This window comes from Melospiza georgiana, chromosome 6 (genome assembly GCF_028018845.1).
Source record: "Melospiza georgiana isolate bMelGeo1 chromosome 6, bMelGeo1.pri, whole genome shotgun sequence".
Taxonomy (NCBI): domain Eukaryota; kingdom Metazoa; phylum Chordata; class Aves; order Passeriformes; family Passerellidae; genus Melospiza; species Melospiza georgiana.
The window spans coordinates 52,104,398-52,131,694 of NC_080435.1; the positions used below are offsets into that span (position 1 = coordinate 52,104,398).

Sequence of the window (27,297 nt, forward strand, 5' to 3'; positions counted from 1 at the left end):
AACTTTCACATTTCTGACTATCCAGAGTGCCATTCTGTAATACAACAACAAGCAGTGCAGCATTACATTTCACTGGGTATTTCATAGTCCTAAAGTTGCAGGGACATGTGGCCGCCAGAAACTTTTCACTTTCTTTCTTGACGCAGGCATTCAAGCATTACATTTGTTTCATGTTCAGTGTTAGTTTTTACATTTCTCCTGAGTTCCCATTCTTGCTCCCCTCAGCTGTGCTGATTTAGCCACTTGTGGTTTGGTAGGGTGAGCTGGGTTGTGAAGTCTTTACGTAGAAAGACAGAAGAAAAGAAAATTCACTTTCCAAATGCAAAGGGTGTACATAGAAGTTAGGTTGTGGCAGTGTTCCCTGACACCAGAAATGCTCAAGAAACCATTTCTTCAGGGAATGCTATTACTACAAATTAAAATATTTTTTTACTGAGATGCTGCTCCTGTTCTTCCTCCTATGCTCTGCAGACCCTTCCACTGCAGGCTCCCTGGTGCTTTGAGGTACAAACTGTGTAGCCTAGCTGTTGGTATGGATGAGCATTTTCTAACTACTAACCATGTTCCCTGTCCAAAAAAGGTACTTTTCACCTGAGTTAATGATGGAGGTGTTTCTAACTGCCCTGAGTTCTTTATACTGTTTATCAGGAATTAAACACCATTTTTAAATCACTGAACCTCCCTCCCTGACTGAATTTTCTGTGGGCTTTCATGTGATCACCCTCACAGTCAGCACTGGGGCTGGACCTGTTTTGTAGAGTCACAGAATGGTTTGGGTTGGAAGGGACTTTAAAAATCCCTCCAACAGGTCCCATTTTCCTGTGCTGGGGACCCCAAGGCTGAGTGCAGGGCTGCAGGTGGGGTTTCACACAATGAAAAAGAGAGGCAGAATCACCTCCCTCTACCTGCTGGCCAACCCTTTCTTGATGCAGCCCAGGATTCAGTTGGCTTTCTGGGCTGTGAGCACACTTTGCTGGCTCGTGTCCACGTACTGGTTTGTTCTGTGGAAGCTCCTCACCACTGAGTTCCATCTCGTTTAGGTGAGCAGTTCATTTCCCAGGCAGTAGGTGTCATTCCTGCAACTTGAGATCTCACAGTTGTATTTCTGTCTTTCTTCAGCTTCACATAGGTGTCAGGATGGATAGACATCTTTTTCTGTGAAAAGAGAGTAAAAGATAAAAAAAAAAAGCAGCAAAGCAAGCTGTGTAGTGCTGTGACTCACAGTGTGCCACGGGTGCAGGCACAGGGAGATGCTCCAGCAGTTTGTGTTGCTGCAGCAAGGCTGGCCAGCCCCAGTCCTTGTTGGTGGGGTGAGCTCCATGCTGTCCTTCCTGGGCTGCTCTGCAGCTGCTAAATCCCTTAGCCTTCTTGGCATCATTGCTTTATCTGCTGGAGGATGACAATTCTTACCTGAGAGGGAATTAAGATGATTAAGTAGCCGGGTCTCAGTCTAGCACTGGATTGTAAGGCTTAAGTTTGGTCCTGTTGAAGTCCTTGCTCTGCTGGATTGGAGTCTCCTGTTCAAAAAGCATTTCTGAGGATGACAACCATCTCTGTAGCAAATGCTCAGCATTACAGCAAAGTTCATTATGTACTGCCATCCACTCATTCCTTCCTCCCCTTTCTTCTTTTCCCATTCCCATCATTCGCTGCTCCTCAGGCAGCATGTGTGTAGCTTCCTGCCTTTATCCCTTGTCAGTAAGCCACTCCCTCAGTAATGAGGAGATCTAGAAAATGCAGTGAAATGGCATTAACAAGAAGCAGGGCCATGGCCACCATAATCCCTTTAATTGCATGCTGACTGCTTTTCTTTCCCCAGCTGCACACGGTTCAGGCGCTCGGTGCAGCGATGCTCCGAGGGTGTGTGCCTGCATGCTGCAGGAACAGCAAACACACCCAGGGCTGCTGAGTGCTCAGCATGAAAGGATAGCTGAAATTAGTAAATTCAAGTGTAAAAGCTGCAGTTGGAAATGTCTGTTACATGTAGGAATATGTCTTCAGCACTGAACAGGCTAGCACTGTTCAATTCATGGTTTGTGGTCCAGAGGACATCAAAAAATGTCTACAAAAATTTTAAAAATCAGAAACAAGGCAGGTTAAAATCATCCCCATATGCACATATTTGATGCAGTTTGTGTGTGTACCTATTCCTGTTAGCTCCTTACTGTTCTTATTACCCAGTTGAAATACTTTTGATACTAAAATTATTTTATTACATGGCTGTTTTGTCTGTCATTCTAGCTCCCACCTGCCAAACAGTAGTGGGATTTGAGATAATCTGTGAATTTCTTTTTGAAAAGGATTTTTGATTCAAAATGAGAGAAATGCTGGACGAGTATATTTTGACAGAATGAGGTAGCTTTAATATTATGACTTCATCATGAATTAGTGTTGAGTGCTGCAATACATTTGCATGCTAATCTTTCTTTTCGTTAATGAAAGACATTACCTAGGTGAATGTAAGACTGTTTTTGATGCCACAGCTGTTATGTTGAGAAGTGAGGGTTGTATCATCCAAATAAAGCAGCCTTCTCAGGCAATTAGTTTCTTTGACTATTTAGTAAGTAGAAGAGCAAAAACATGGACTTATATGTTCATTTTACCTGTGTGCTTAATAAAATGTCCTTTATCTGTCCCTGTTCCTTGTTTTGCTTGTCTAGTAGTAAGAGCCACCTTTGAGTAGGTGGAACAAGGAGTTACATCCCTTCAGCACACTTTGGCACGTGCAGTATTTTCCATTGGAGGTGCTGCTTTGTCAGCTGTCACCAAAGTGATCCCAGCTCCCAGCACCAGCTCAGGTTCCACTGGTGGCCCAGTGCTGTGATGGATCCTCCCAGAGCCCGGCCTGCTGCCTCTTGGCTTTGTGTTTATTTGTTTTAATTGGTGCTGAACTGTCAGATGTTAGCTCACAGCATCCAGAACCACACACAGCTGTCTCCAAGGCTGCCATGGTGAGGGGCTGAAATAAATAGGGCAGGAGATCTTTCTCCTTTTTAATGCCTTTATGAAAAATCAGCTCGGGTGGGGAGAAATGACGGATCGCGCTCATGCTGCCGCTGCTTCCAGGAATGCCATGGAGGAGGAGGAAGAGTGCAGCTGTGTCCACTGCTCTGTGTGCAGAGCTGGGGCTTCCATCCTCACCAGAGCACCAGGAGATTCCTGGTCTTTCAGTTTGACATTCGAGGTCCTCTTTCTAGCCAACATATTTTTAGGTTAGGGTGAGAGGTAAAAAGGGTCTTGGCGGTTACTGGATTGCGTTCCTCACATCTAGACATCACTTCAGTCTCTTAATTCCATGGTGGCTCATTGTTTTTAGGGTTTTTCCTGCTAGATTTGGTGGGGGGTTTCCTCATTTGCATGCCAGCCCCGATGTCACCTCATCCTCACAGTCCCAGGTGCCATCCTCCAGGAAGCAGCAGGGTGCCACTCAACAAAGGGGGATTTCTAACCATCAAGAACAGGAAATGAAAGGAAAACTATTAACATGAAATTATTAACAACAGATAGTTAGAACTCCAACTTGGTTTAACTTGTGAACTCCAATTGGTTTAACTTGTGAACTCTGCAACCTTTCAAAAAAAATGGACAACTTTTCTGCTCATCCCTGGATGATGCCCAGGGATGTCTGGTTGATCACACACCCAGGAGCAGGCCACAGGCACCTGCCTGTACCTGCAGGTCAGCCTGGAGCCATCAGCCTCCATCCTTGGGGGTTTCAGCTGCCCACATGTGATGCTGGAGGCAGGGAGAAAGCTGGCTGATGCTACAGCATTAAGGCCTTAATCTTGAAAGGACTTGTACACATTCCTGACCTGATTACTGGGCACAGCATCCTGGGGGTTTGGGAACCTAATGGCCATTGTGCTGGGATCACTGACCGTGATCAATTTGAGTGTACGTGCACGTGTTGAGGGGCTTGGGCTCTCATGGAGCTGTGCAGGCTCTCTTCTTCATTTAGGGCAGAGCTCAACAGGGGAAATTGGGAGCTGTTAGGAGGGGAGACAAAAGTTATTCCTGTCCTCTCTATGGAAGTCCTCACCTCTAACATCTACAAATAGGAATATAATGAGGCAGGTGAGGTGGGTCCTTCCCTTTCAGGGGTTCACAAGCAAAAGTGGAAATGAGAAGGCAATAAAAGTGGAAATAAGAAGGAAAGGTGGTCAGTGCAGTGTGTTTAGTGTAGCTGAGGAATGTGTGTGTCTTACTGGGGGGTTCCCTCAGGGCTTGGTGTGTTGACCCCAGGGAATGCCTCCTCATTTTATATTCTTCAAGATGTGACCCAGGGGTGAGCTGCAAGGGTCTGCTTGTCTCTTCTGTCCTGGCTTGCTAAATAAAAATAGTGCTGGAACTGCATGACTGCAACTCTATGCAGGAGCTCAAAAAGCCTGAGCCAGCATACTATTTTAAAATTTCATGGTATTAAATATGAGAGTGTTACAGAAATAGCAGAGGGGCCACTAAGCCAGCAAGCTAGGGAATGTGGAAACAAGTTTGTAAGAGCAGTGAAGGCACACAAGGACATTTCTCAGGCCATGAATGTGTTCAGAGGTGTGCAGGGTGAATGCCTTGCGTGAGCACTTAGATGTTACTGCTGCCCTGAGTGCGGGTGCAGGCCTGGTTCAGTCAGTTCTCCCACTTTCCAGCTGGCCCAGTCTCCTGAATCAGTTCCCCAAGGAGCTGTGTGAATGTCTGTCAGCACCAGAGGGAGAGGCAGAGAAGGCTCTGATGCCCCACAAGGCAGCAGGACAGCCCAAGTGGAAATGATGCTCCGTGTCTGACCCTCCTCACAGTGCTGATTCCGTCCTTGCAAGAGCTCACATTTGCATCACTGCATGGTCTGATTAACCCAGTGGTTTGCTAAGGACTTCCATGCTAAATTGCTAAAAGAATAGTCCTTTTTCCTCACTCAGGAATGCTTTCTGTGGTCTCCAGTCTCTGATCTCTTTGTCACTTTGGTCGAAGTCTGTCACTGCAACCTTAGCTGCACCCTGATGCCAGCTGTCATCTGTTGTTGCTATCAGGGCCTCCTCATCATCCTTTTGCTTCAGAGGTTTGGACACCTTTTGTGACCCTTAAAAGATGATAATCCTGAAAGAACACTGAAAAACAAACAACACAGCTGAAGGTTCCCTGAAAAAATATTTAAAGGTATGCCTGGGTATTAAAGGTTAAGCCTGACCTTGCTAGAGCCCTTGACTTCTATTTGAATGCAGTAGGATTATAATCTAATATCAATTTCCATCTCTGATTTCCCAGCACCCATCTGAGTATGATAGGCCTGAACTGCAGCTCAGTTTCACAGATGGTACCTGCATCACAGAAAATATTAGATGACTGGTGCCCTAAATACGACAGAGTGCATTTGTCTACACATCTGTGTAGACAGGAAAATCTTTTTAATGGTAAAAAGCATAGTCACATAAGAGGAATGTGAAAGAAGTTTGCTACAAGACTCAGTGGTGACTTTTTATGTGTTGGAGCAGGGTAAGCAAAATGAGAAGACCTTAAAACTGTGAATAAACATGGCAACTCAATTTAACATGTCTGCCTAAAGAAGCAGGCTTTTATGATATTTTGTTATTTCCTTACAAACAAGAACTTTGATAACTGCTGTGTTTTCCCAACAGTGAAAAACATGTCAAATATTTTCGTTTTTTATTTATTTTATTTAAAAAATAACCACATCAAATGCTTCAGCTTCCTTGAGGATTGTCGCATTTTCCTTCAGGACATGCATTTCTCATGGCCCATCAACATCTGCTCAGCCCTTGCAGTGCAGGAGGATGAAGTGAAGACTTCCAGGGTCTGATTTTCTCTGCAGCCTCTGGGCATCAGAGGAACTTTAGTGAGGACAGGGAATTTAGTGGAGACAGAACCTTAATGGATATTGAGCAGCAGCAGCCCTGGTAATGTGATCTCAGTGGGATGCACAGCTTTGAGTACCCCTCTTCTTGGGGGTGAATTCATTGACAACTCCAAACTGCTGATTATGGGGAGAATTTTTGCAGCATCTCCTCAGGTCTCTCTCTATTCCTGAGCAAGGATTTGAAGGAAAACTAATCCAAGTCACCAAAAATGTGAATGTAAAGTAAATTAGGTAAACTAAATTAAACCATTGTATATATTATCTGATTCAGCATTCAAGTGACCCTAATTTGATTAAACTTAATTCACATCACAGTGAATGATACCAAATATGAAATAGGGTTGATTTAATTAATAATGAGTGTGTCTGCAGGGATCTAATGTGGTTTCATTCATTACAGAAATGTTAATTCAGATTACCTTTCTAGAGTTTTCTCATGCAGATAAACCTTACAGGACAGCTTATTAGTTAGGCCTAAACTAGTGTAATTATGTATTTATTGCCCCTTGGCTCTAGAAGGACTTTCCCACTGCTCTCCTCCTGTTGTAGTTCATGGGTTCATTTTGTTGTGGGATGTTTTGTTAATTTATTAATCCAGGCAAAGGAAATTCATCAGTTTTTGTGGAGGGATAGAATGTAAGAAAATAAAGATAGTACAGAAGGCAGTCTCACACCTGAGGAGTTGCAGCTGCACTAATCACCAAAGATTAGGAGCAGGCCTGCCCTTAGTAGGCCACAGCTGTGTCCAATAAAAATACGAGTGCTACAAAAGAGTGGGTTAGCTGGGTGAGGAGAGGGCTGGAGTTTGTTGGCTGTGCTGTGAGGAAGGAGTCAGTGCTGCAAGGGACTGCCCATGAGAAATCACCGAGAAAGTATCGGACCTTTGCAATATGATGACAGCAAGTTTTCTGTTGGCTTAGTCACCTTTTCACCTGATTTGTGGCTGCATGGTGCTCCACAGGTCAAGACAGGAGTGTGAATGTGTGATCAAGGTGGAGAGGGTGGGAACTCACTTCAGGTCAACCCTTTGAGCAAGAGACACCCTGCTTCCACCCACACTGTTGGGCTGCACAGCACATGGACAGAAGAAATGAGCTTTGTGGGAGTTGCTTAAAGTCACATACCACCCATTTTGATTTTCTTGGTGTTTAGGTACAGCTGGGATGTGTTGCTTGGCTTTGGCTTGTACTCTTTGCCTCTGGCTTTTTGTCTCCTCTGTGCCTCAGTAGTACTACAAAGCAGCATCACCTGAGTAGCTCATGCCCTCAATACTCACAGGCTCTACTGACACACTTTCTCACTGCTTTGCTTCCTTTTCTCTTGCTGGCCTTGAAGTTCTGTGAGTATGTTTTTTGCTGTGGGATTATTAAGGCAATGGACACACCAAAACTGTGAAGATGGGGGAGCTGGAGTGGCTGAGCCCTCCAAGTCTTTGAAGGGTTTTTCATAAGCATGGACTTTGTTTTCAAAGCATTGTGTGAAACAGTGCTGTGATTCAAGTGCAAAATTTGAACTGAAGCCCCTGATCATTTTCAAGAATTTGCTATGTTGAAAATACAGGAGAGCATTGAGAAGAGGAGTAGATGGTAAATATGAACTAGATTCAGCAAAGATGATACAATTCCAAAGCTTGGGGTTTTTTCCTTTCTTTATTTCTCTAAATAGAAGTAATCTGATATCTGAAGAACAGAGAGATTCTCCAAACCATGTCCTGAACTTTAACAAGAACCCTAACTTTGATGCAAAAGCCTCTGAGCTACTGAACGTGAGATGGAACATAATATTGTGCCTCAAAATTTACTTGAGGTCTATCCCCAGAGTGCTAGGAGATGCTGGCTGTTCCTGCTGGCATCTTCACACCTTCTAGTTGAGTTTGCCCCAGGAATCACTCCCAGACAGTGGCCAGAGCAGGGCTGTCAGCCTTTAGGAGCTTCCTGTGATTATCTGGTTCATTTTCTGTGCAAACCAGGCTTTGAAAGCCCGAGCTGTGCCCATCTCATCCTGCTGGAACATCAGCACACCCAGGCACGTGAACAATGTGCCTCTTCACCAGGCAATGGAAATCAATGAGGCCTTGAAAAGACACACTCTTTAAAGTCGTGGCCTTATTTGGGAACTTGCAAGAAGCTTGGCTGTCACAGGAGAATATTTTGGCTCTGGGACAGTTTTCTTTTATATGGTTCTTCAGTGAGGAGTCTCCTGGGTTTGTGCAGTGATAGCTTGCAAGTGTTGTGTGTCTTTTTTACTCCTTCCCAGGAGTATTTGCTTGAGGAGAAGCCAATATGTTGGTCAAAGGAGGCCAAAGACCCCAATTGACCTCTCTTGTCCAAAAGATATAGAGAAAAGGCAGGTTTTCAAAGACAAAATGAAAAATTCCTGGTATTTCAGTATTCCTGAGCAAACTCACATGTTTTTATCATAATTACTTCTCTATACCCTTTATATTTCTCACTACTTATTTGTTGAGTGTTGCCTTCTGTTTATGTAAGTGTGGGATTGTTTAGGAATAATCTGATCTGACATCGCACTTGTGATCCTTACACTCCTTGGGAACATTTCCTTTATGTCCCTAACACCCTGTGAGCTGTGGTGGGATAAAAGAGCCTGCATGATAAGGATAAATAATAAACTGAAGGGAGAGTGTCAGAACACAGAAGCATTTTAGACTTGGAGTTGTTTGGGGAGAAAGAGAGACGAGAGAGATTATCTCAGCAGCATTTTGAAAGGGTTTCAGAGGAGGTAGTTGAAAGAGAAAGGGGCATTAGAGAAGAAAGGTGTGATTATAACCTGAAAATCTCTGTGCCTGTTTCTGAATCCCCTGTCTATGTGATAGAGAGGTGGAATATCAAATTACTTCAGAGACTTAAGCTGTACAATTTAGTGAGTTCTGAGGGGAGAAGGGCCCTCAGGTCACACTGGTGTTGGAGACCTGGGGCACAGTGGTGGGCAGTGCCATGTGGGTCTGGGGCACTATGGTGTACAAATATGCCATGTGGATCTGTCACAATATGGATACCAGAAAGGACACCTTCAAGCATCAACAATACTCTTAAATCATTATAGTTTTGGGGGAAGAGAGTGAGGTCAGCACAGTCTGGCTGTGGGACTGGTATCTGTCCTTCAGATTTTGCTTCCTTCAAAATACCCTTCTGCCCAGGACATTGAATCCTCTTCTCCGGCATCCTTGTCGGGTTTCCCTTGGCCTTTGTTGCCATTGCTGTGCTGTAGTGACCCAGCCCACATTTCAGCTCCCCTCTGCTCTGTCCAGCACCTCTCTGTTCCTGAGGAGCTGGGGAGGCACAGGCTGGGCTCTGTTCCCAGCCCTGCACTGCAGGGACAGAGGGAATGTTTAGATAAGGTCAGGGAGAGAGGGCAGAGAACCTGGGGCAGGAGCTACCCAAGGGCCCAGCACAGCACCAATGTCATTTAATATTGTGCATTGATAGCAGCCTGAGGTGGCAAAAGGGGCAGTGCCCATGGCAGTGGATGGGAAGGGAAGGTTTGTGAAACTTGAGAGAGCTTGAGCTATTTGCAGCCGACGTGGGGAATGCATCTAGGAATGTGAGGCTGGAAGGAGCACAAGTCAGGCTGATGGGCAGTGCTCTGAGAGAGAAATGGGAATTTAAAATATTGAGGAATAGGGATTCATGTCTGTGGCTGGAAACTTAGAAGGAATTTCAGGAGAAAGGGGAATCGTTTTTAGATAGTATTTGATGGTTTGTGATAATTTCTCATTTTATCAGTCTTGTGAGTTGATTTCCAGAACCTTGCTATTTCTGTCCTCCCTTTCAAGGTCATGCACTGGTTGCTCTGTAGCTTCATTCATTAGAAATTAGCTAAGCAGGGATTTGACTAGGATGTTAATCTGGAATGACCTGAACCATTTGCTTCAGGAAGTCATTCATACTTGAAAAGACAAATGTATCTCATGTTAAAGGACAGGTCATGCTCACCTCTCTTTCCCTCCAAAGAGGGAAGCAGGATTTGACTCATGGACAAATACTTAATAATTGAAGATTTGAGCCAGTTGTCTGAACTGAATTGGTGCCCAGGTCCATCTCAGATGACCTGGAGTGTCCAAGTGCTGGATATGGGACTGATGGCCATGACCAGAGCCCAGCTGGATGCCAGACACTGCACACCTGCTGGGACCCCTGGATTTGAACCCCAAGCACTGCCAGGCAGGATGACAGTGGGAATAGGCAATGTTTCAGCTGTGGGCACTGCTGGGAAGGAAAAGCTTTTGTTTGCTGTAGGGTTTGGTGTACAAATATGAGTCAGTGGAACTAGAGCCAGACCACTGTGATTGCAAAACCCAATCTGATTTCCCCTTCTGTCCTTGCCTGGTCTTGGATGCCTCCTTTGTGCAGTTTTGGGATGGACAGAAGTGTGTCCCATTGCTTTTGCCAAGATTGTGACCTGACTGTAGGACAGATTGGATGTGTCCTTTGTGGCTTGCTTCTTAGCCTAGCCTAAGGGATGAGAAGGGCCCCCTGAGCACAGGTAGGGAGGGAATTGGTGTTGTACTAAGCTGGATTCATGGTAGTGCAAGGCAGTTTGTGCTACTGCTCCTTACTTGGCTGTAAAAATGCTACTGGCTCCACCATAGGTAGTTAATCATGGTTGTATAGGCTAAATAGGCAGTTTTTTAAAGACAGAGTGAGAAAAGGGGATCATTCAGTTGAGAAATGATAAGCCATGCAATTATAGCTGGGCAAGTAGTGTCTGTGTGTCTGTCTGTGTGTGTGGCCTCCTGCTCTGCTCTCCTGCTTTCTCCTGGCTGGGTCTGGAGCAGGAGGGGTGGCTGGCCAGGGCTTAGGGCTGTTGGGACAGGTCACAGGAATGGCTTGATTTGTTGAACACTGGTTCAGACTGTGCATAGAGCAGAGGTCTGGGGGCTGGCAGAGCCAAAATGAGAATTCAGACTTCATCAGTAACTATGCTACACAGTCCTGAAGGAAACAGTGGGGCTTTACTATTCCAGCCACCGCCTTCAAAGTCCTGTTCATGTTAGAGGAGATAGGAAGATTAGGAGATGCATAGAAAATTCTGGTTATAGAACACAAAAAAACCCCTCCCCCTAACATGGGGTCTCTTTTAGTGTTTTGCTTTTATGAATTTTAGTGCTTGTCCTTTTGTTAGGAAATTGAATCTCATCCCTACTACCAATGGAAACTGGAGAGCTGATGATGTTCAGATGATGTGGGGTCCTAAATGCTGCTTGAGCTCATGGACTGTACAAAGGCTTTTGCTGTGATGCATTTTTTGTAATTTTCATGCATTTGACTCTAAAGGGTAACATGCAGCTTATGTTACAAAGATATTTTTGTGTTCATTTTGGCACATCCTTTAATTAAAGTGTCAGACATAATACTGTTTCATTGAAAAAGCCAGTGGACCCCCTTCAATGAGTCCAGCAGAAGCTGAAAAAAAAAAAAAACCAAAAAAAACCCCAAAAACCTGGGAGCTGTGATATTTCTCAGTTTCTTAAACAAAAACAAACCAAAAACCCACAAATTTTCAATCTTCAGGGTTTTTTTTATGTGAAAAACAAATGAGGGATAGAAACACAATATTCATAACAATACTTTGCAACATAAGCTTCCTGCTTTGGTTTTGATTTGCCATAGAATAAATATCATAAAACATTTCTCCTTGCTAAGTCTGCCTCAAAAACATTGGGTCTTAGTGATGCTCTGCAAAGGGATTGGTAAATTTGGCACATTTCCATTGACCCTCTGCAGCGTGGCCTGGCCACGTGCAGTTCAGAGAAAGCTCCCCTGAGGTTCTCCTGGGTTGTAGGATATACTTGTGGCCATCTCTAGCTTTCCTCCAGCCCTAAAGGAGGAAGGCAGTGTGAATTCCCAGCACTGTGGCCTCTCTGTGTCAGTGGTTCTGGCTAAGGATGATGCACAATCCCCCTCCCCTGGCTGTGCTTTCCTTGGGGAGCAGGCGTGGTCAGCAAGCAAATTCCATGGGAGCTGTCACCAAGGGGAGAGGCTGTGGGAATGACCCGGTGCTGCCTGTGGAACATCTGCTGTAGCAGCCAGACACACTTAGGAGCAAACTGCTCTGTGCCCAGGGGATGGGAGGGTCCTGCCCTCAGAGCCAGAGGGCTGTGGAGGCTGGCAAGGACAGCTGGAGATCATTGAGTCCAACCCTTGTTCATGACCTTGTCCTAAGGAGTTCTGAACATCTCCCAGGATGCTGGTGGCAACCTGTGCCAATGTTTGAGCACTCACGATAGAGAAGTTTCTTCTTATTTCTGAATTGTATTTCCTGTATTTTAAAATTTGTACCTATTGCCTCTTGTCACCTCTGAGAAGAGTCTGACTGCCTTCTTTACTCCCCCATTCTGTATTTTTAGAGTGGTGAATGTGTCTATAATGAAGTGATGTCAGAAGCCTTACTGGAGGCAAGACTTGTTCATGCAGAGCAGGCCAGGACCTGGCCAGGGTGACAGTGGTGTCACCTCCCCTGGCCAGAAGCACAGCTCCAGTGGCACCAAGTCTCTCCTGCCAGCAAGGCCATTGCGGATAGCGTGTGAAAGTGCTGATGAGTGCTAGGATGTAATGAAGCCTTGGAGGAATCAGAACTTTGTGTGCTCTCATGGGAGTGAAGAAATGTTGTTCTGAAATTGCCACAGCTTAGGTCTGGTGCTGCTGTCAGGAGCTGTTTCTGAACAAAGAATTCCACAGTGTGTGTGAATAATTCCTGCACGTGTTTATTCTAATGCCCTTTGCATCTGATGCAAGGGAAGAAAAATCTGTGGTTTTTTGGGGGTTTTTTTTCCCTTTTTTTTTTTTGTAGGAAGAAGGGGGAGAACACATTCTAATGTGATAGCAAAGCAGCTCAGTTTTGTCAGATTCTCTGTCAACAGCACCTATACTGAATAACCCCCACATGCTTTCCAGCACATAAAGGAGATCTGGAGAGGGGCTTTTTATTAGGGCTTGTAATGATAGGCCAAGGGGGAATGGCTTCAAATTGAAACAGGGGATGTTTAAATTAGGTATCAGGAAGAAATTCTTTACTGCAAGGGTGGTGAGGCACTGGCACAGGTTGCCCAGAGAAGCTGTGGCTGCCCCGTCCCTGGAAGTGTCCAAGGCCAGGTTGGATGGGGCTTGGAACAACCTGGTCTAGTGGAAGATGTCCCCACCCGTTGCACAGGCTGGAATGAGATGATGTTGAAGGTCCCTTCCAACCCAAACCATTCTATAATTCTTGTTCCAGGTGAAATTCTGGGCCTTGATCCAGTCTGAGCTTTCACATTATGTGTATGTAAAATCCCCGTAAGCCAACAGCTCCTAAGGCTGGATGCTGTGATCTTGTGCTGCAGAGCTTGCTCTACAGATAGTTTAGCCATCAGGACTTTTATCAGCTGCAGTGAGGTTACTTCTGGCCAAGGAGCAGAACTGTAAAACAACCTTCATTTTCCTCTTGCCTACATCCTGCCATCTAACTAGAGAGTGGAGAAGTGTAAGTGTTACAACCACCCCAGGAGCCAAAGGCAACCCAGGTTTTGTTAATAGATCCCTCGGGGCAGAATAGAGGGAAACAACACTGAATGCTCAGTGTCTGTGAATATACACATGTAGGATTCATGGCAGAACAGTTTGGTTGCACAGGAAAACAGATCTTGGTTTTATTATACATTGAAGTATCTTAAGTGATACTTCAATGCTTTTATATTGTCATGTTGCTGTAGATAGCAACAACATGACAATATAAAAGCATTGAAGTATCACTTAAGGAAATGTATAAGAAAGAGAAAGAAAGGGTAAGAGTAGAAAGATCTCACCACCCATGGCCCTCACAGTGAGGCTTGGTTGTTTTTTTATGTTAGTTGGTCAAAGTGATGGTTGCAGACCGATTCCATGAGGATATGGTAGTGGTGGCCATCCTAAAGAGGCAGTGGAGAAAAATGCCAAACCCAACAGATGGTGTGGTCTGATAGTCAGGTTCAGGTGGGAGCACCCAGGTGCCTCCCTTGGGGCAGGGACTTTAAGCTGGATGATGTTGTGGATCAGGGGATGCTGTGGTAGTCTTTGACACCTTTGAATATGTCACAGCTGCTCTATCAGTATTATATCAGTCCAGTTGAGGCTGTTGTGGCTCATTATGGCCCATCAGCAGAGATAAAAACCATCAGGCCACGTGTGACTGTCCCGGTACTGCCTGGCGGGGGAGTTGTCACAGCTGGACTCACTGGAGTGAGGCTGGGGTGGCAGGACCTGCCTGCTGGGGTTGCCTCTGTCCTGAGCTCTCTCGACACCAGCTGAGCCCCGAGGGCTGGGCTCACCCCACTCTGCACTGCAGCAGCTTCCCCAGTGCCTGAGCCAGCAGCATTCCAGCCCCCTTGGGGATACATTCCTCTCCCCAGAGCTGGGACCATTGAACAATACTATCCCCATTATCTTATCTCATGTCCAAATTCCAGCTGATAGGCATGTCTGGGGAGGTGTGGGCTTCAGGGATGGTGGCAGGTGGGCACCTGCTTCTCTGCAGTTTGCTCCAGTGGGCAAAAGCCCTTCTATGGGTTTAGAAATGTTTAATCCGTTAAGTGTTTCAGTCTCTCGCAATAAGAAGACCCAGTTGTTACTAGGAATGCTCTTCCAATGTTTACCAGAGAAGATGTCCAGTAGACACTGGTATTTTCCATGCAGCACAACTTCTGTCTTGCCAGTATACCTGATAATGAGTCACAAATTCAGCAATGATGTGCCCACTTGTGTGGGGGAGGTTGCTTGGTTTATGGTGGCTGCTACTCCTGACTGCAAGCCTGCCACTGGACAGGTGAAACAAGATCCAGGCCACTGGCTGGCTTGGAGATGCCAAGAAGCCAGGGTGTTTGTGTGGGTATGTGTATTGTATCCATGTCTGAAGCACACAGGTGTGTGTTTGGTGAGATAGGAGGTGTACACCCCACAGAAGTGCCTAAATGTTTTATTGGGAAGTGCCCTTTAGTGGATGACTGACCATGGTTTATTCAGACACTTTTTCCAGTTCCACTGACATTTCATTGATAGTGGTGATAATGCTGGTCAAGTTGTAACCTCTAACTTCTTCCCTTTTTCCCCCCCTTAATCCCTCACATTTTGGAAAAAGTCAAATTGACTAATTTCAGCTAGCTTTAAGGAAGATTACAACATATATTTCTCTTTATTTTCCCTGATGGTGTCTTCTGTGTTCTGCTCTGTGCTTGTACAGATACAAATCAGGAAAGATGTAGCTGCTGTAAGATACTGTGGCTGTCAGGTGAATATTGAGGCAGTGTAATTTATTATTACAAAGCAGACTTCTGTCTGCAGCATGATTCAAATTTGTCTGTGCTGAACAGGAAAAAGAAAAAGTTGATAATTGTTTATCTTGGGAAAATAATACATTATTACCTTGCACTTCAAATTTGTGTAGCCTTGTCCCTTTCCTTGGAAGGGATTTTTGGATTTTTATCAGTAGAGTCATAGAATGGTTGGGTGGGAAGGGACCTTAAACTGGATGGGATTTAATTCCCACCCCCTGCCATGGGCAGGGACAGCTTCCCCCAGGCCAGGCTGCTCAGAGCTTCATCCTTGAGCACTTCCAGGGATGTGTGATCCACAGCTTCTCTGTTAGTGCCTTGCCACCCTCACAGGAAAGAATTTCCTCCTAATACCTATTCTTAACTGGCCTTTCAGATTGAAGCAGTTGTCCCTTGCTCTGCCACTACATTTTGTATGATTTTAAATAATTTCTCATAAACAGGAAGCAATACCCAAATCCTGGTCATCTCAACTAACATTTGCAACCTACACAGACTGAATCTTAGTTTTTAGATGTTTAGTGGCTTGTCTATATTCCTTCTTTTACTAATTTGAATTTATCTCATATATCCTTGTCTGTTGTTCATGTAAACTGCTTTTCCATTTTCAGCTTTCTGTGGTGGTCAGCACCACACAGTCCTACACTTGGCTGGATATTTCAGGCACTGTTGCAGTGATCAATAACTTAATAATCTGTGTGGAGCTTTTAGTTTTCACCCTGACCGGCTGAGTTCTGTTGCACTGCTAGCTGTGACTTGGTGCTGTCCCCAAGGGCTGATAGAAAATCAGTGAGAACCCCATTCTCTCTGGTTCACTCCAGTGCATCTTCCCTGAAGCACTGGAATGAGGCAGATGAGGCTGGATGTGAAACAACTTCCCCTTTGAGCCCTGTGTGCTGGTCTGCACCTGGTACAGGGTGTCTGCTCCTGAAAATGGTATGTGATACACCCAGAATGATAAGAGCAAAGCTGTGGGGAAGGCATCAGCCATCCTGTGGTCAGGAATCTCAAGCCCTGAGATTTGCAAAGCATGAAGCATGCTTTCAGCAAAGTGGAGAGGGGAAAAAAAATTGATTTTTTTCTGTGCAAATATTCATGGGCTGTGATAATTCCAAGATATATAAGTGAGTTAGGATTTTTTGGTGAAGGTTGACATCAGGAAATCAAACTTTCATGGTCAGCCTGGAAACCTGAGAGTGAAAGGAGAAGCCTGAAATATGTTGGATTATCCTTGTGCATCAAAATTCACATTGTATGTTAAGGCAACACGTAATAGAAATACCATTAATAAAAGGAGGGAAAAAAATGTTCATTTTTGCCCCACCCATCCTCCCCTTTAACAGCTGAAGCTTTGAGTCAGTACTCCAATACTGAATGCATCCTTGTTCTGTAAACTTAAGGTACTGCAATTATTTTTACAATTTCCCCATACCTGAACAAACAAAGGTAGCCACTCCTTTTCTATTTCAATAAACATTTTAAATCTTATTTTCTTAAGCCCACAAAAGACATTTGAACTCAGAGACAATCCTGTCAAAAGGGGATTTTTCAGCATATCCTGGGATGCTGCCTGTGATTGCCACATTCTGCACAGTGCAGAAATTTTGGAGATGCAGTGAATGAACACTCATTAGATATGCTCTCGTTGGCTCATTTCCCTTCTTTTTGTTTTCTTCCTCATGAATTGAAGTGAATGCTGAATTTTTCAGCACAGTTGCAAGGTTTTTTTTTAGAGTGGTCTGAATATCACTTCAGCATGATGATAATGCAGGCTTAATGACAGAAGTCCACTGTGTCAGTGCCTTTCTTCCTTTCCTTTCTTGAGCAAGGGGATAAGGGAATAACTTCATTAAAATGTCTCAGTCTGTTTGTGATCAGATAATGTCACCAAGCATCTGGCAAAGGCTTTGGTGGAATTTCAGGTCACGAGGACAAATGCAGACACACTGATATACTAAATAACAATAATGCAAATGTTACACTTGGGGAAATGGGCTCTTAGCAGAGTATCAGCATGAGGCCCTTGGATGGCAGTGAAATTCTAGATAAAGCCAGAAATCTCACCAGTATCCTCTGCCTTGTTCTGGTTTGTCATGCTTCCAGGCCTTTTGTGCATCCTTTGCTTTTTTGACAAGCTTTCATCAAGGATAACCACTCCTATTACAGTTACACTTGTTTGTTAGAGCCCAGCATTAAAGCTCCAAAGTGTTTCCCAAAAAGCTGCTGCTTATCTTCTGTGTCTCAATGTCACATCTTTTCTGGCCTCTGATCAGAAGGTGGGGTCTGGCTCCCACAATTCCCATGACATAAATTGTCCCACCCAATCTTAGGCAAATTTTTATTTCATGTGACATAATTTCAATTTTTGTTAAAATGAGGCACATTTGTCAAATGTCTGGACTGGTTACACTGCCAGGAAGGGAACAAACAACTTCTTGTGAAAATTTTCATTGCTGATTGAGGTTTCTGACATAATTTCTGTCTGCTCCTCAAGGCCTTCAGTCTGGCTCAGGGCACAGGAAGCTGCAGTCTTTGGTAAAACTTTACAAGGAGGTTTTATAGTCCTGCATTTATGTATGAATTTGGCCACTGCATGTGTTCATGTGACTTTCTGAAGCTCCTATGGGTTCTGTTTGGTAAAATTTCATGCTGAGCCACATTCATGCCTACAGTAGGACATGATCTCAGATCTCACTATTGAATATGGGAATCCCAGTGATTAATTAACCAGAATTGAGACTATTGGTTGTCTCACATGACAGAAGTCCTGCTGTTTTCTGTGTGTAATGCTGTCAGCTGTTGTGGAAGTGCTGGCCAAGAAAAAAAAAGTTAAAATGTTATCCTAATGAAGCCTTTCAACAGCTGACCTCTGCTGTATATGAAAACTTTGTGGAGGATGTTTGCTTTTCTAGTCCTTCACAGTGAACTCATTGATGACAGAAGCCTTGACTTGAACAGTTAACTATTTATTTGCATTGTGGCTGTTGAGAAACTGCAGAAATTGGAGGAGCAGACAGTGATTCTGTCAACTTTGTTTCAAGAAGAATGCTTAGGGGAAAGCAGTATGTTTGCCCTTAATTCTGTAGAATGGTTTTATTTTAGACAAACAGCATGAAAAAGAAGCACCAGCCCTCTTCCACTTGGTTCAAGTCAGAGGAAGATTGTGGTGAGCAGGAAAACAGAAGTTCAGAATTCTGTCCTTCCCCCATGAGGGACCTTGGCTAGCTCTGGAGGTTTAAATCCATTCCCTGCAAGGTCAGGAGCAGAGCAGTTGCTGGCAAGGGGTTCCTGTGCTGTGCCCAGCTGCTGGGGTGCTGTGTGCAGTGAGCACACTGTGCTGAGGCTCAGCCTAAATATGGCAGGAGGCTTCTTTGGATGGCTGTGTTGTTCTCCTCTCTGCCAGTTTTAATCTTTTATTAGGCTGTAGCCAGAATCACCTACCTTGCAGTCCTCCTCTTGCTGGATGCCTGTGGAAGAATTAATTTCTGTCAGATGGTGTGACTGCATGTGTTTTAGTGTTCCTACAGCGTGCCTTTATTGTCACTTTACGCTATCACATTTGTTTAAAGGAAATAAAATGAAACCCAAGGTCACTACTACTTTAAAAACACCATGTCTCAAATAAATGTGGATTTTTTTTTTGGGCTGGGTATTCCCAGTGCTGGGTTTTTTGCCATGAGTGCCTTTTCCTTCTATTCCAGCCCTTTTTCTCTGTATTTCTTAGATCCATGAGATCAGATGCCACAGTTACCATGGCCTGTCCCCAATCCCTGTGTCTGGGAGATGTGGCAGTCTGTACCCTTTGGATGCTTTTCCAGCTTGCAAATCCCACAGCTCAGTGGGGCAGCCATTGCCCTAGAGCCTCAGGAGCTGTAGTTGGGTTTGGATATTTCAGACTCCAGCCAAAACCCTCCATGTGTTTCCTTGTGCTAGAAACCAGCCCTAGCACTGAAAGAGGCAAGGAGGGGAGCAGCCCCAGCAGTAACTTTGGATTTGCTGTCTCCCTGTGACTTTCCCAGGCACCATGTTCTCCCACTGCCCCATTCTCTCTCTTTTCCAGGGCTGGGACTGATTTCTCAGGTTCGAATCTCCCTCATTTCCAGCAATCCCCACCTTTCACCTGCTCTCTAGCCAGCAGAGCCTGTCCCCCTCTGGCCAGTGCTGGCACCCATGGGTGTCCCCACGCTGTGGTGGCTGATGATGAGGCTGATGCAGGGTGCACAGCCTCAGGGTTAAACCTCCACTCCAACCTCCCCATCCCGATGCAATGTGCACAGCCTCAGGGTTAAATCCCCATCCCTATGCAGGGTGCACAGCCTCAGGGTTAAACCTGCCCCCCTGCCCTCCCCATCCTGCTGCCGAGTTTGGCTGCCTGGGCAAAGTCTCTGCAGTCTCATGGCTAACACCCAAACAACCCCTGAGCAAACTGGTGAAGGGAGTGCGATTCCTGCATGTCCAGAATTTCCAAGGGCTGGCGAGCTCTGGCTCTTGCTGTTTGGGGTGTGCTCCCCAGCACTCTGAGCCTCAGCACGGGTGGCTGCCGTGTTATTTCCAGCAGCAGCAGCAGTGCCGCCCCTCGCCGAGCCCTTCCCGGAGCGTGGCCGTGCTCTCCCCGCTGCCCCCGGCACAGGGTGGCGTGGCCGTGCCACCGGGCTGTCCCCGTGTGTCGCCCCTGGGGTGCGCAGCGGATGCTCTGCCCCCTGCGCTGGCTGCGCTGTTGCCATGGAGACTGCGTGCGCTGTTGCTAGGCAGCTGAAGCATCCTCGCCTGCACACTGCAATGCCACGAAATGCTCAACTTTCCTCATTCCTGTCTCCCTTCTGTGATCGCGCAGACATGACTCCTTTGGCTCTTAGCCCACCTCGTTCAGTGGCACTGCTGCGATTTCTTGGTGTTAACCCTGTAAACCCTGAAAAGCCCGCTTGGCCCTGCAAATGGGGTTTGTGGCAATGAGTTCAGGGCTGAAGGAGTTAAAGTGGTTGGGAATAGACTACAGAGGAAATGATTTCTAGCAGATAAACTACTTTAAATGTTCTGGCATTCATGGAAGGGGAGGTTTGTGGATGCAGTCTTTTGTTCCATCACTGATGGTTTAGATGAATAAAAGCAGACTAAAATATCACTACAAGGTAAGAAAACCAGCTTGAATGGGCCTAATTAATCTCTTTGGTTACAATATATATTTAGTTTTTTATTATCCTCTGCTTGCTGATTTCGGTGTAGCATGTGAATGATAATTTAGCTGTGAAGCCTGTCGTGTACCGTATTTGACTTATTTGGCTCGAATAATGAAGATATCAGCCCGTATTCTTGGAGTATACTGCATTAATCAGACTTGCAGGAATGATCACATGGTACTCTATCGCCTTTTCCTGTTAGCTGCTGCTTGTCAGCAGCTGGCTGAGCTGTAGGCTGCAGGCCAGTATCTGCATACCCTTTCTCCTCAGAATATTCCAAATATACTCCCTCGTCATTATGCATTTTGCTGCAGTTTGACAAACTAAATGGTCCTCTGCACGTTAAGAAGATTATTTTCCATTTCAGAGCATTTGTGTAGTTGCTAGGCCATGTATGCATTTGAAGAATTCAGGTAGGCTCTCTGTTTTATACATCAGTGTGCTCGGTTTTTGTTCTCACAAGGTTTTTGCTGTGTAATGTCAGTCAGCTCTACAGTTAGCTCTTCAATGTGCAGATTTTTATTGTGTTTTATAATCTCTGCCCTGTGCATGGGGAGAAGTGCTTGGAGGGTTCGTTGCAGGTAACGGGAGCTTAACTGCATGATGGAGTGCAAAGCTGGGTAATTGATGATATCTTGCACAAATTTCATGGCCATGCAGCCAGAGACAGCGAGTGCAGGGTAGTTATAAATATAAACCAGAAACTGTTCTCTTTGAAAGGGTCTTTGCTATTTTTAGTTCTGGAGAATCTGACAGATGCTCCTTCAAGATAAAATACTGATGGTGATAGAGAAGAGAAAATTGATGCTTGGATTGTACATAGGATTATTTTTTATGCTGCTGCAGAGTATACATGTCTTTTTCATAACCTTGTAGGTGCAGAATTCCTTATGAATTACATTTAAAATAATATTATTGTTTTGTGTGTTGGGGTTGGTTTGTAGTTTGCAAACATTTGAACAACTGTGATTGTTAGAATATAAAATTAGCACTTTTTATTTGATATTGGTTCTGCTCAGTATTGCCTCTGCCCCCTCTTCTCCATCCCCACCCCCAGTATAACTCCATCCTTATGCAAGTATTGAGGTCTATTAAAACCCCAACAGATATTTGAAGACATGAAACAGAATTTCTGCCCTCACTAATGGACAATTATTTTCCTATGCAGTTTGGGACTTGAAAAAATTCTGGTCAGTACTTGTGGGGTAGGGAGTGTCTCACTTTTTGTAAAAAAATGTTTTGCTTAATGTGTTCAGTTGTTGTAACTTGTGTTATACAATTGTCCAGATAAAATGGTGACAATGTTGAAACAGCACTAGGCATCACCCTGTGATATGTTTGTCTGCATATTGTTATAATAATGTATCTTTAAAATATCTTTCCTTTTGAGTCAAAAAAATGGATTGTTTGACTAAGCATGTAACTAGAGGAGATGATGGATTCTCTTTCTATACACAATGAGCATTCTTTATCAAATACCTTAAAATTAAACTTTCTACCCTCAGATTAGATATTTTTAACATTATTTCTGCCTTTTGTTAGGCAAATATATTGGCAATTCCTACTATTTTGTGACTTGCTGCTCAGTTCTGTGTGTGAATGGTGGCAAAAGCAGGTACAGGACACCCCCACTCCCCAAAATGTTCTGATTCCAGCTGCAAGGGCTGAGGAGATCCAGGCTGACTGTGTGTATTCCTCCTGTTGTGAAATGCAGCATGAATGCTGTCTGAGGGGAAAGATTTTACTGGAAGACTAGATAATGCTGTGTAACTGCTGTTGTCAGGGCTGTCAGGAGATGCTTGGAATCTTGACATTGCTGATTGTTGGCAGTAAATTAAGGTGCAAATGGGCCCCAAACTTGCTGTGCCACTTACTGTGCCCGCAGAGTTGTTTGTATTTCTGCCAGTTTGCTGGGTCCTATTCTTAATTGAGTGAAATTCTCAATAAATCTACAATGAAAAAAAAAAAAAAAAAAAAAAGGATGTTTTTAAAATTCTGCTTTTAAAGCCTTAGCTGTCTTTCAGTGGCTTTCCTAGACATCTTGGGCCAGAGGGACACCTAGTTTTATGGCAGGAATGGCCAAATGCTGATTGCACACTCGTTAGGCTTATTAAATTATGTGTCATCCTCTCTTAGACTTGATTTGAAAATAGTATTAACATTTGATGTGCAGACTGCTAGACATTTTCTTTTAAATTTTGCACTGGTAGGGTTGGTGTTTCTGTATAGCAACATTTAAATGACATTTGTTTTATTAGGAATTTCCATGGAGTTTGGTTGAGGTTGCATCTGCATGTTGATGGGTTTTTTTAAATGGTATGATTATTCTCGTGCCTGTGGCTATTTTAGATTTTGATGGCATCAAAACAAATCTTGCAAGATAAAGATTAGAAAGAGGTTTAGTTGAACAGTGGGGTGGGAGCCTCCCTGCCATGGGCTCCTGGAAGCAGAGTGGCTGTAGCAGCAGAGGGCACTCTGCCCCAAGGGCCCCAGCTCTCTTTTAAACATCCCTGTCCTCCATGTGCACAAAACACGGGCTTGCACTCATCTCCCACCTTGGCTTTCACCTGAAGGGGATGCTCGTGTGTGTGTGTGCTGCAGCAGGGCTGGTCCATCCCCCAGTGCAGCCACAGGCCTTGAGCACCCAATAAAGTGTCCCCAGAATGGGTGATCCCAGCAGTGCCTGCTCATGCAGACCTGTCCTGGGGATCCCATCACTGCCTACTCCCATCCTGGGCATCCCAGCAGTGCCTGCTCATGCAGATCTCTCCTGGGGATCCTATCTCCATCCTGGAGATCCCATCACTGCCTGTTCATGCAGACCTGTCCTGGGGATCCCATCACTGCCTGCTCATGCACATCTATCCCAGTGATCCCTTCACTGCCTACTCCCATCCTGGGGATCCCAGCAGTGCCTGCTCCTGCACACCCATCCTGCTGATCCCATCACTGCCTGCTCATGCACACCCATCCCAGTGATCCCATCTCCATCCTGGGGTTCCCAGCAGTGCCTGCTCATGCACACCCATCCTGCTGATCCCATCAATGCCTGCTCCCATCCTGGGGATCCCATCACTGCCTGCTCATGCACACCCACCCTGGGGATCCCATCACTGCCTGCTGATGCACACCCAACCATGACATCTCTCTGTGTTACTCTGCTCTTTTTTGTTTGTCTCCCCACTGGCCCTTCCAGACCTGCAGGACTCCCCAGCAGGGTGGTGCGGGCTGTGGCACCCTGAGCCTATGCCAAGAGGTATTCCTGCAATCAGGCCACCCAAGCTCCCCCCTGATTTCATTTTGATGCAGCCATCTTCACTTCCCCGGTGAAATGGTGCCAGGTTATTTTTGTGAAGTGTTAAGCAGCTGCTGGACCTCTCTGAAGAGTTGTCTCACTTAAAGACTGTAAGTGACTCTGGTGTATTGTTTGTGAAAAACTTATTTGTAAAGCCCTTTGGGATGAAATCTTTCCTGTGTGGTTACTGGCTGGATAAAGAGAGACTCAAGCCTCTGAAAAATAGGGAGTAAATCCATAGAATAATCTCACAGCTTCTTGTATCAGCCAAGCTTGGTTTATCTTCCTCTTGGAAAGAACCTAATATCCCCGGAAAAACTTTGCTTTTAAAGCAGGGTTAATGGAGCTAAGCCTCTTCTCAGTCCATATGGGCTTCTGATTTCTGTGATCTGTGGGTTGGGCCCATTTTATTGCTGATTCCTGCACTGTCTTCATAAAACCCCAAAGCTCACACACATTTGGGCTATAACTGGAGGCAGGATTGTCTGTAAGCTGTGCTTTTATGACCACAGTGCTGTAAGATGACTCTGCACGTGAAGCCATCAGAGAGATGGTGCACCAGGCCACGAGCAGCACTCCTCATTTGGTATCTTCCACCCAGATTTAGCTCTCTAGTGGCAGAACACAAATGCATTTTCTTTTCTTTTGTTGCTATGCCTTTATCTTTCTGGGATGTTACTTGGTATTCTTCGCAGCGAGCTGGTGTCTGTCTATTTCTGCTACACCGCCCACCACAGCATCGCAGTATTTTTAACTACATCTCCTATTCCCCCATCCAAAGAGCACAACTGAGAATGCTACAGGAAGGAAGATGAGTCTCTCAAAAGAGAGAGCTGGCTCTGAGCAGAGGAACTGAAACCCACCGATGAATAGAAAGCAGAGCTCAGAGTGAACGTAGAGAATTTGGCTGCATGGGGAGCCTCTCACCTGCTGATCCCCAAAGCAGCAGCAGCAGTAGATGTCCTGTGGGAGCAGGTGATCCCTGATGGGGAGATGAAGGCATTGAGTTTATTGTACCCACAAGCATTTCATGGCTGAGTTTAGCTGCACAATTGGATCAGCACACAGGAATTGCGATGTTTAAGCTGCATTTGCTGCTGCCAAGCAAAAAAAAAAAAAAAACTGAATAAGCCAAATTAGTGAAGAATTTTGGTTTTAGCATGATTCTGCAAAAGTGAATTCTGGTGGCAGGTGCTCACCAATTGCCTGGTCTGACTTTGAGTGCAGTATTCTCCTCTCTCTGGTGACCAGCAAAAGGACACAAGGAAATGGAGTGAAGCTGCATCAGGAGAAGTTCACACTGGACTTTAGGAAAACATTCTCCACTGAGAGGGTGGTGGATCACTGGAACAGTTCCCCAGGGAAGTGGTCACAGCACCAAACCTGTCAGAGTTCAAGGAGTGCCTGGACAATGCTCTTAGTCATATGGTTTAGTTCTTGGTAGTACTGCAAGGAGCAGGAAATTTGGCTTGGTGATACTTATGGTTCCCTTCTAACATGAGATGTTCTATGATTCTGTAATTTCACTGCTGACAGTTTAGGTATCTCCAGGGTACCTGGCATGTTTATTAAAGAACTGTATAAAGGACAAGCACGAGCATTTTGTAAAGATGGGTATTACAGTAAAAGGCATGTGACTTTTCCTTCTCCCTTCCCCAACAAAGGGATGAAAGGCTGGTGCTATGAAGGGATGCAGGCCTGTCTACAGTAGCTTTTCCTGCTGAAAATTCCTAAGAAGAAGGCCTTTTAAATAATCCAAATTTTCAGAAGTGGCACTGAATAATGAAGTTTGGATAGCCAAGCAGCTTTAGGAAGCTGTAGGTGAGGTGCCAGCCAGCATGGCTTCACTGAGGGTGAATTGTCCCTGACAAATATGGAAACCTTCTCCAGTGAGGTTACAGTGTTGGTGGATAAGGGAGGAATGACTGTCATCATCTGCCTGGATTTGTGCCAAATGTTTGACACCGTCCTGCACAACACCCTTGACTCTAAACTGGAAAGACAACTGAGAGATGGACAACTTGAGGGTTGAGAAATTGGCTGGATGGTGACACTCAAAGAGCTGTGGTCAACAGCTTGATGTGAGAGTGGACACCAGTGCTGAGTGATATGTGGTGCTCTCAGGGGCCAGTGTTGGAATTGGCACCGTTCCACATTTGTTGGCAGCATGGGCAGTGGGATTGAGCACACCCTCGGAGGGTTGGCCAATGACACCAAGCTGTGTGGTGCAGACAGCACACTGGAGGGAAGGTACCTTGACACACTCCAGAACTGGGTCCATGTGGACCTCATGAAGGTCAGCAAGGCCAAATGCAAGGTCCTGCACCTGGTTCAGGGCACTCCCAAGAATATGGAAGGTGTCCATGGCAGGGAGGTTGGAACTAGATGATCTTTAAGGTCCCTTCCAACTGAAACCATTCTATGACTCTATGACAACAGAAAAGGATTCCTGTTCCTTGCTGCAAAAAATGATACTATTGATGAGTAAGAAGCATCAGAAGAGTTGCCAAAAGACTATTAGAAGTTGCTACAGGTGTTATAGATGTGTAATGGGATTGCAGCAAATGCAGGGGAAGTGGAACACATTGTTGTTCCAAGTTGGTGACTCTGACCCTCCAGGTTAGATGGAGCAGCTAGTGAAAAACACACCAAATGGTGGAGTTAATATTTTCTGACAAGAGGGGAAAAATGTGAGGAATAATTGTTTCTGAGTTCAAAGGGTGTTAAATGAAAGGGAGAAAGAAGGTTTAAAAAGGAGAATATTCAAGGATGGTATCTTGGCAGACCATAATTAGTTGCAGGATTTTCTGACCTGCATAGCTGAACTCTCCAATTGTATATCATCTTCAAAATATCCTGTAGGTGCTTAATAAATAACCACAAATATGTGAGCCTGGAAGCTGCTGGCTGGCCAAGTCTCTGCTTGCTCAGTGCTTTCTCTGCCACAGTGTCCACCAGTGAACCACCAGCTGCTCATGTTCCTCCCTTCTGTCCTCACATGGATACACACAATTTCACAGAATCATGGAATAGTTTGGGCTCAAGGGACCTTAAAGACCAACTAGTTCCAACCCCCAGCCTTGGGCAAGGACACCTCCCTCTAGACCAGGTTACTCAAAACAACATCCAACCTGGCCCTGAGCACTTCCAGGGATGGGGCAGCCACAGCTTCTCTGGGCAGCCTGTGCCAGGGCCTCAGCACCCTCACAGTACAGAATTTCTTCCTGATACCTGATCCAAACATCCCCTCTTTTGGTCTGAAGCCCTTCCCCCTTGTCCTATCACTCCATGCCCTTGTAGAAAGACCCTCTCCCTGCTCCTTGCAGCCTCTTACGTTCTGGAAGGTGCTGTAAGGTTTCCTCAGAGACTTCTCTTCTCCAGGCTGAGCAACCCCAGTTCTCTCAGCCTGTCTTTGCAGGAGAGGTGCTCCAACTCTTGAATGATCTCCACGGCCTCCTCTGGACTCTCCCAAGAGTCTCATGTCCTTCTTATGCTGGGAGCCTCAGAGCTGAATGTGAAATTTGCATTGTTGAGACAGAAGTTTTTGATTATCTGCAGGAATTGGCAAGTCTAGTGGTTCAATATTCAAATGTGAATATTCCATATAATGCATCTCATCAGAGAAAATGCAGAAGCCTGGGTGGCAAATTATGGTCCC

At 45.2% G+C, this 27,297-nt stretch overlaps 1 protein-coding gene across 3 annotated transcripts in view; it reads left to right on the forward strand.

The window, feature by feature from the left end:
- EVL (Enah/Vasp-like) overlaps positions 1-27,297 on the forward strand; it is a 147,545-nt gene that overhangs the window by 5,951 nt on the left and 114,297 nt on the right. The window contains exon 1 of one of the 3 annotated variants that reach the window (XM_058027123.1): positions 20,542-20,757. The exons of 1 other annotated variant lie outside the window; for it this stretch is intronic. In XM_058027123.1, coding sequence (XP_057883106.1) covers positions 20,735-20,757 — 23 coding nt within the window. In that variant the 5' untranslated portion in view covers positions 20,542-20,734. Of the gene's footprint in view, positions 1-20,541; positions 20,758-27,297 lie in introns of those variants that run through there. One more of the 3 variants, XM_058027126.1, reaches the window with a different exon arrangement.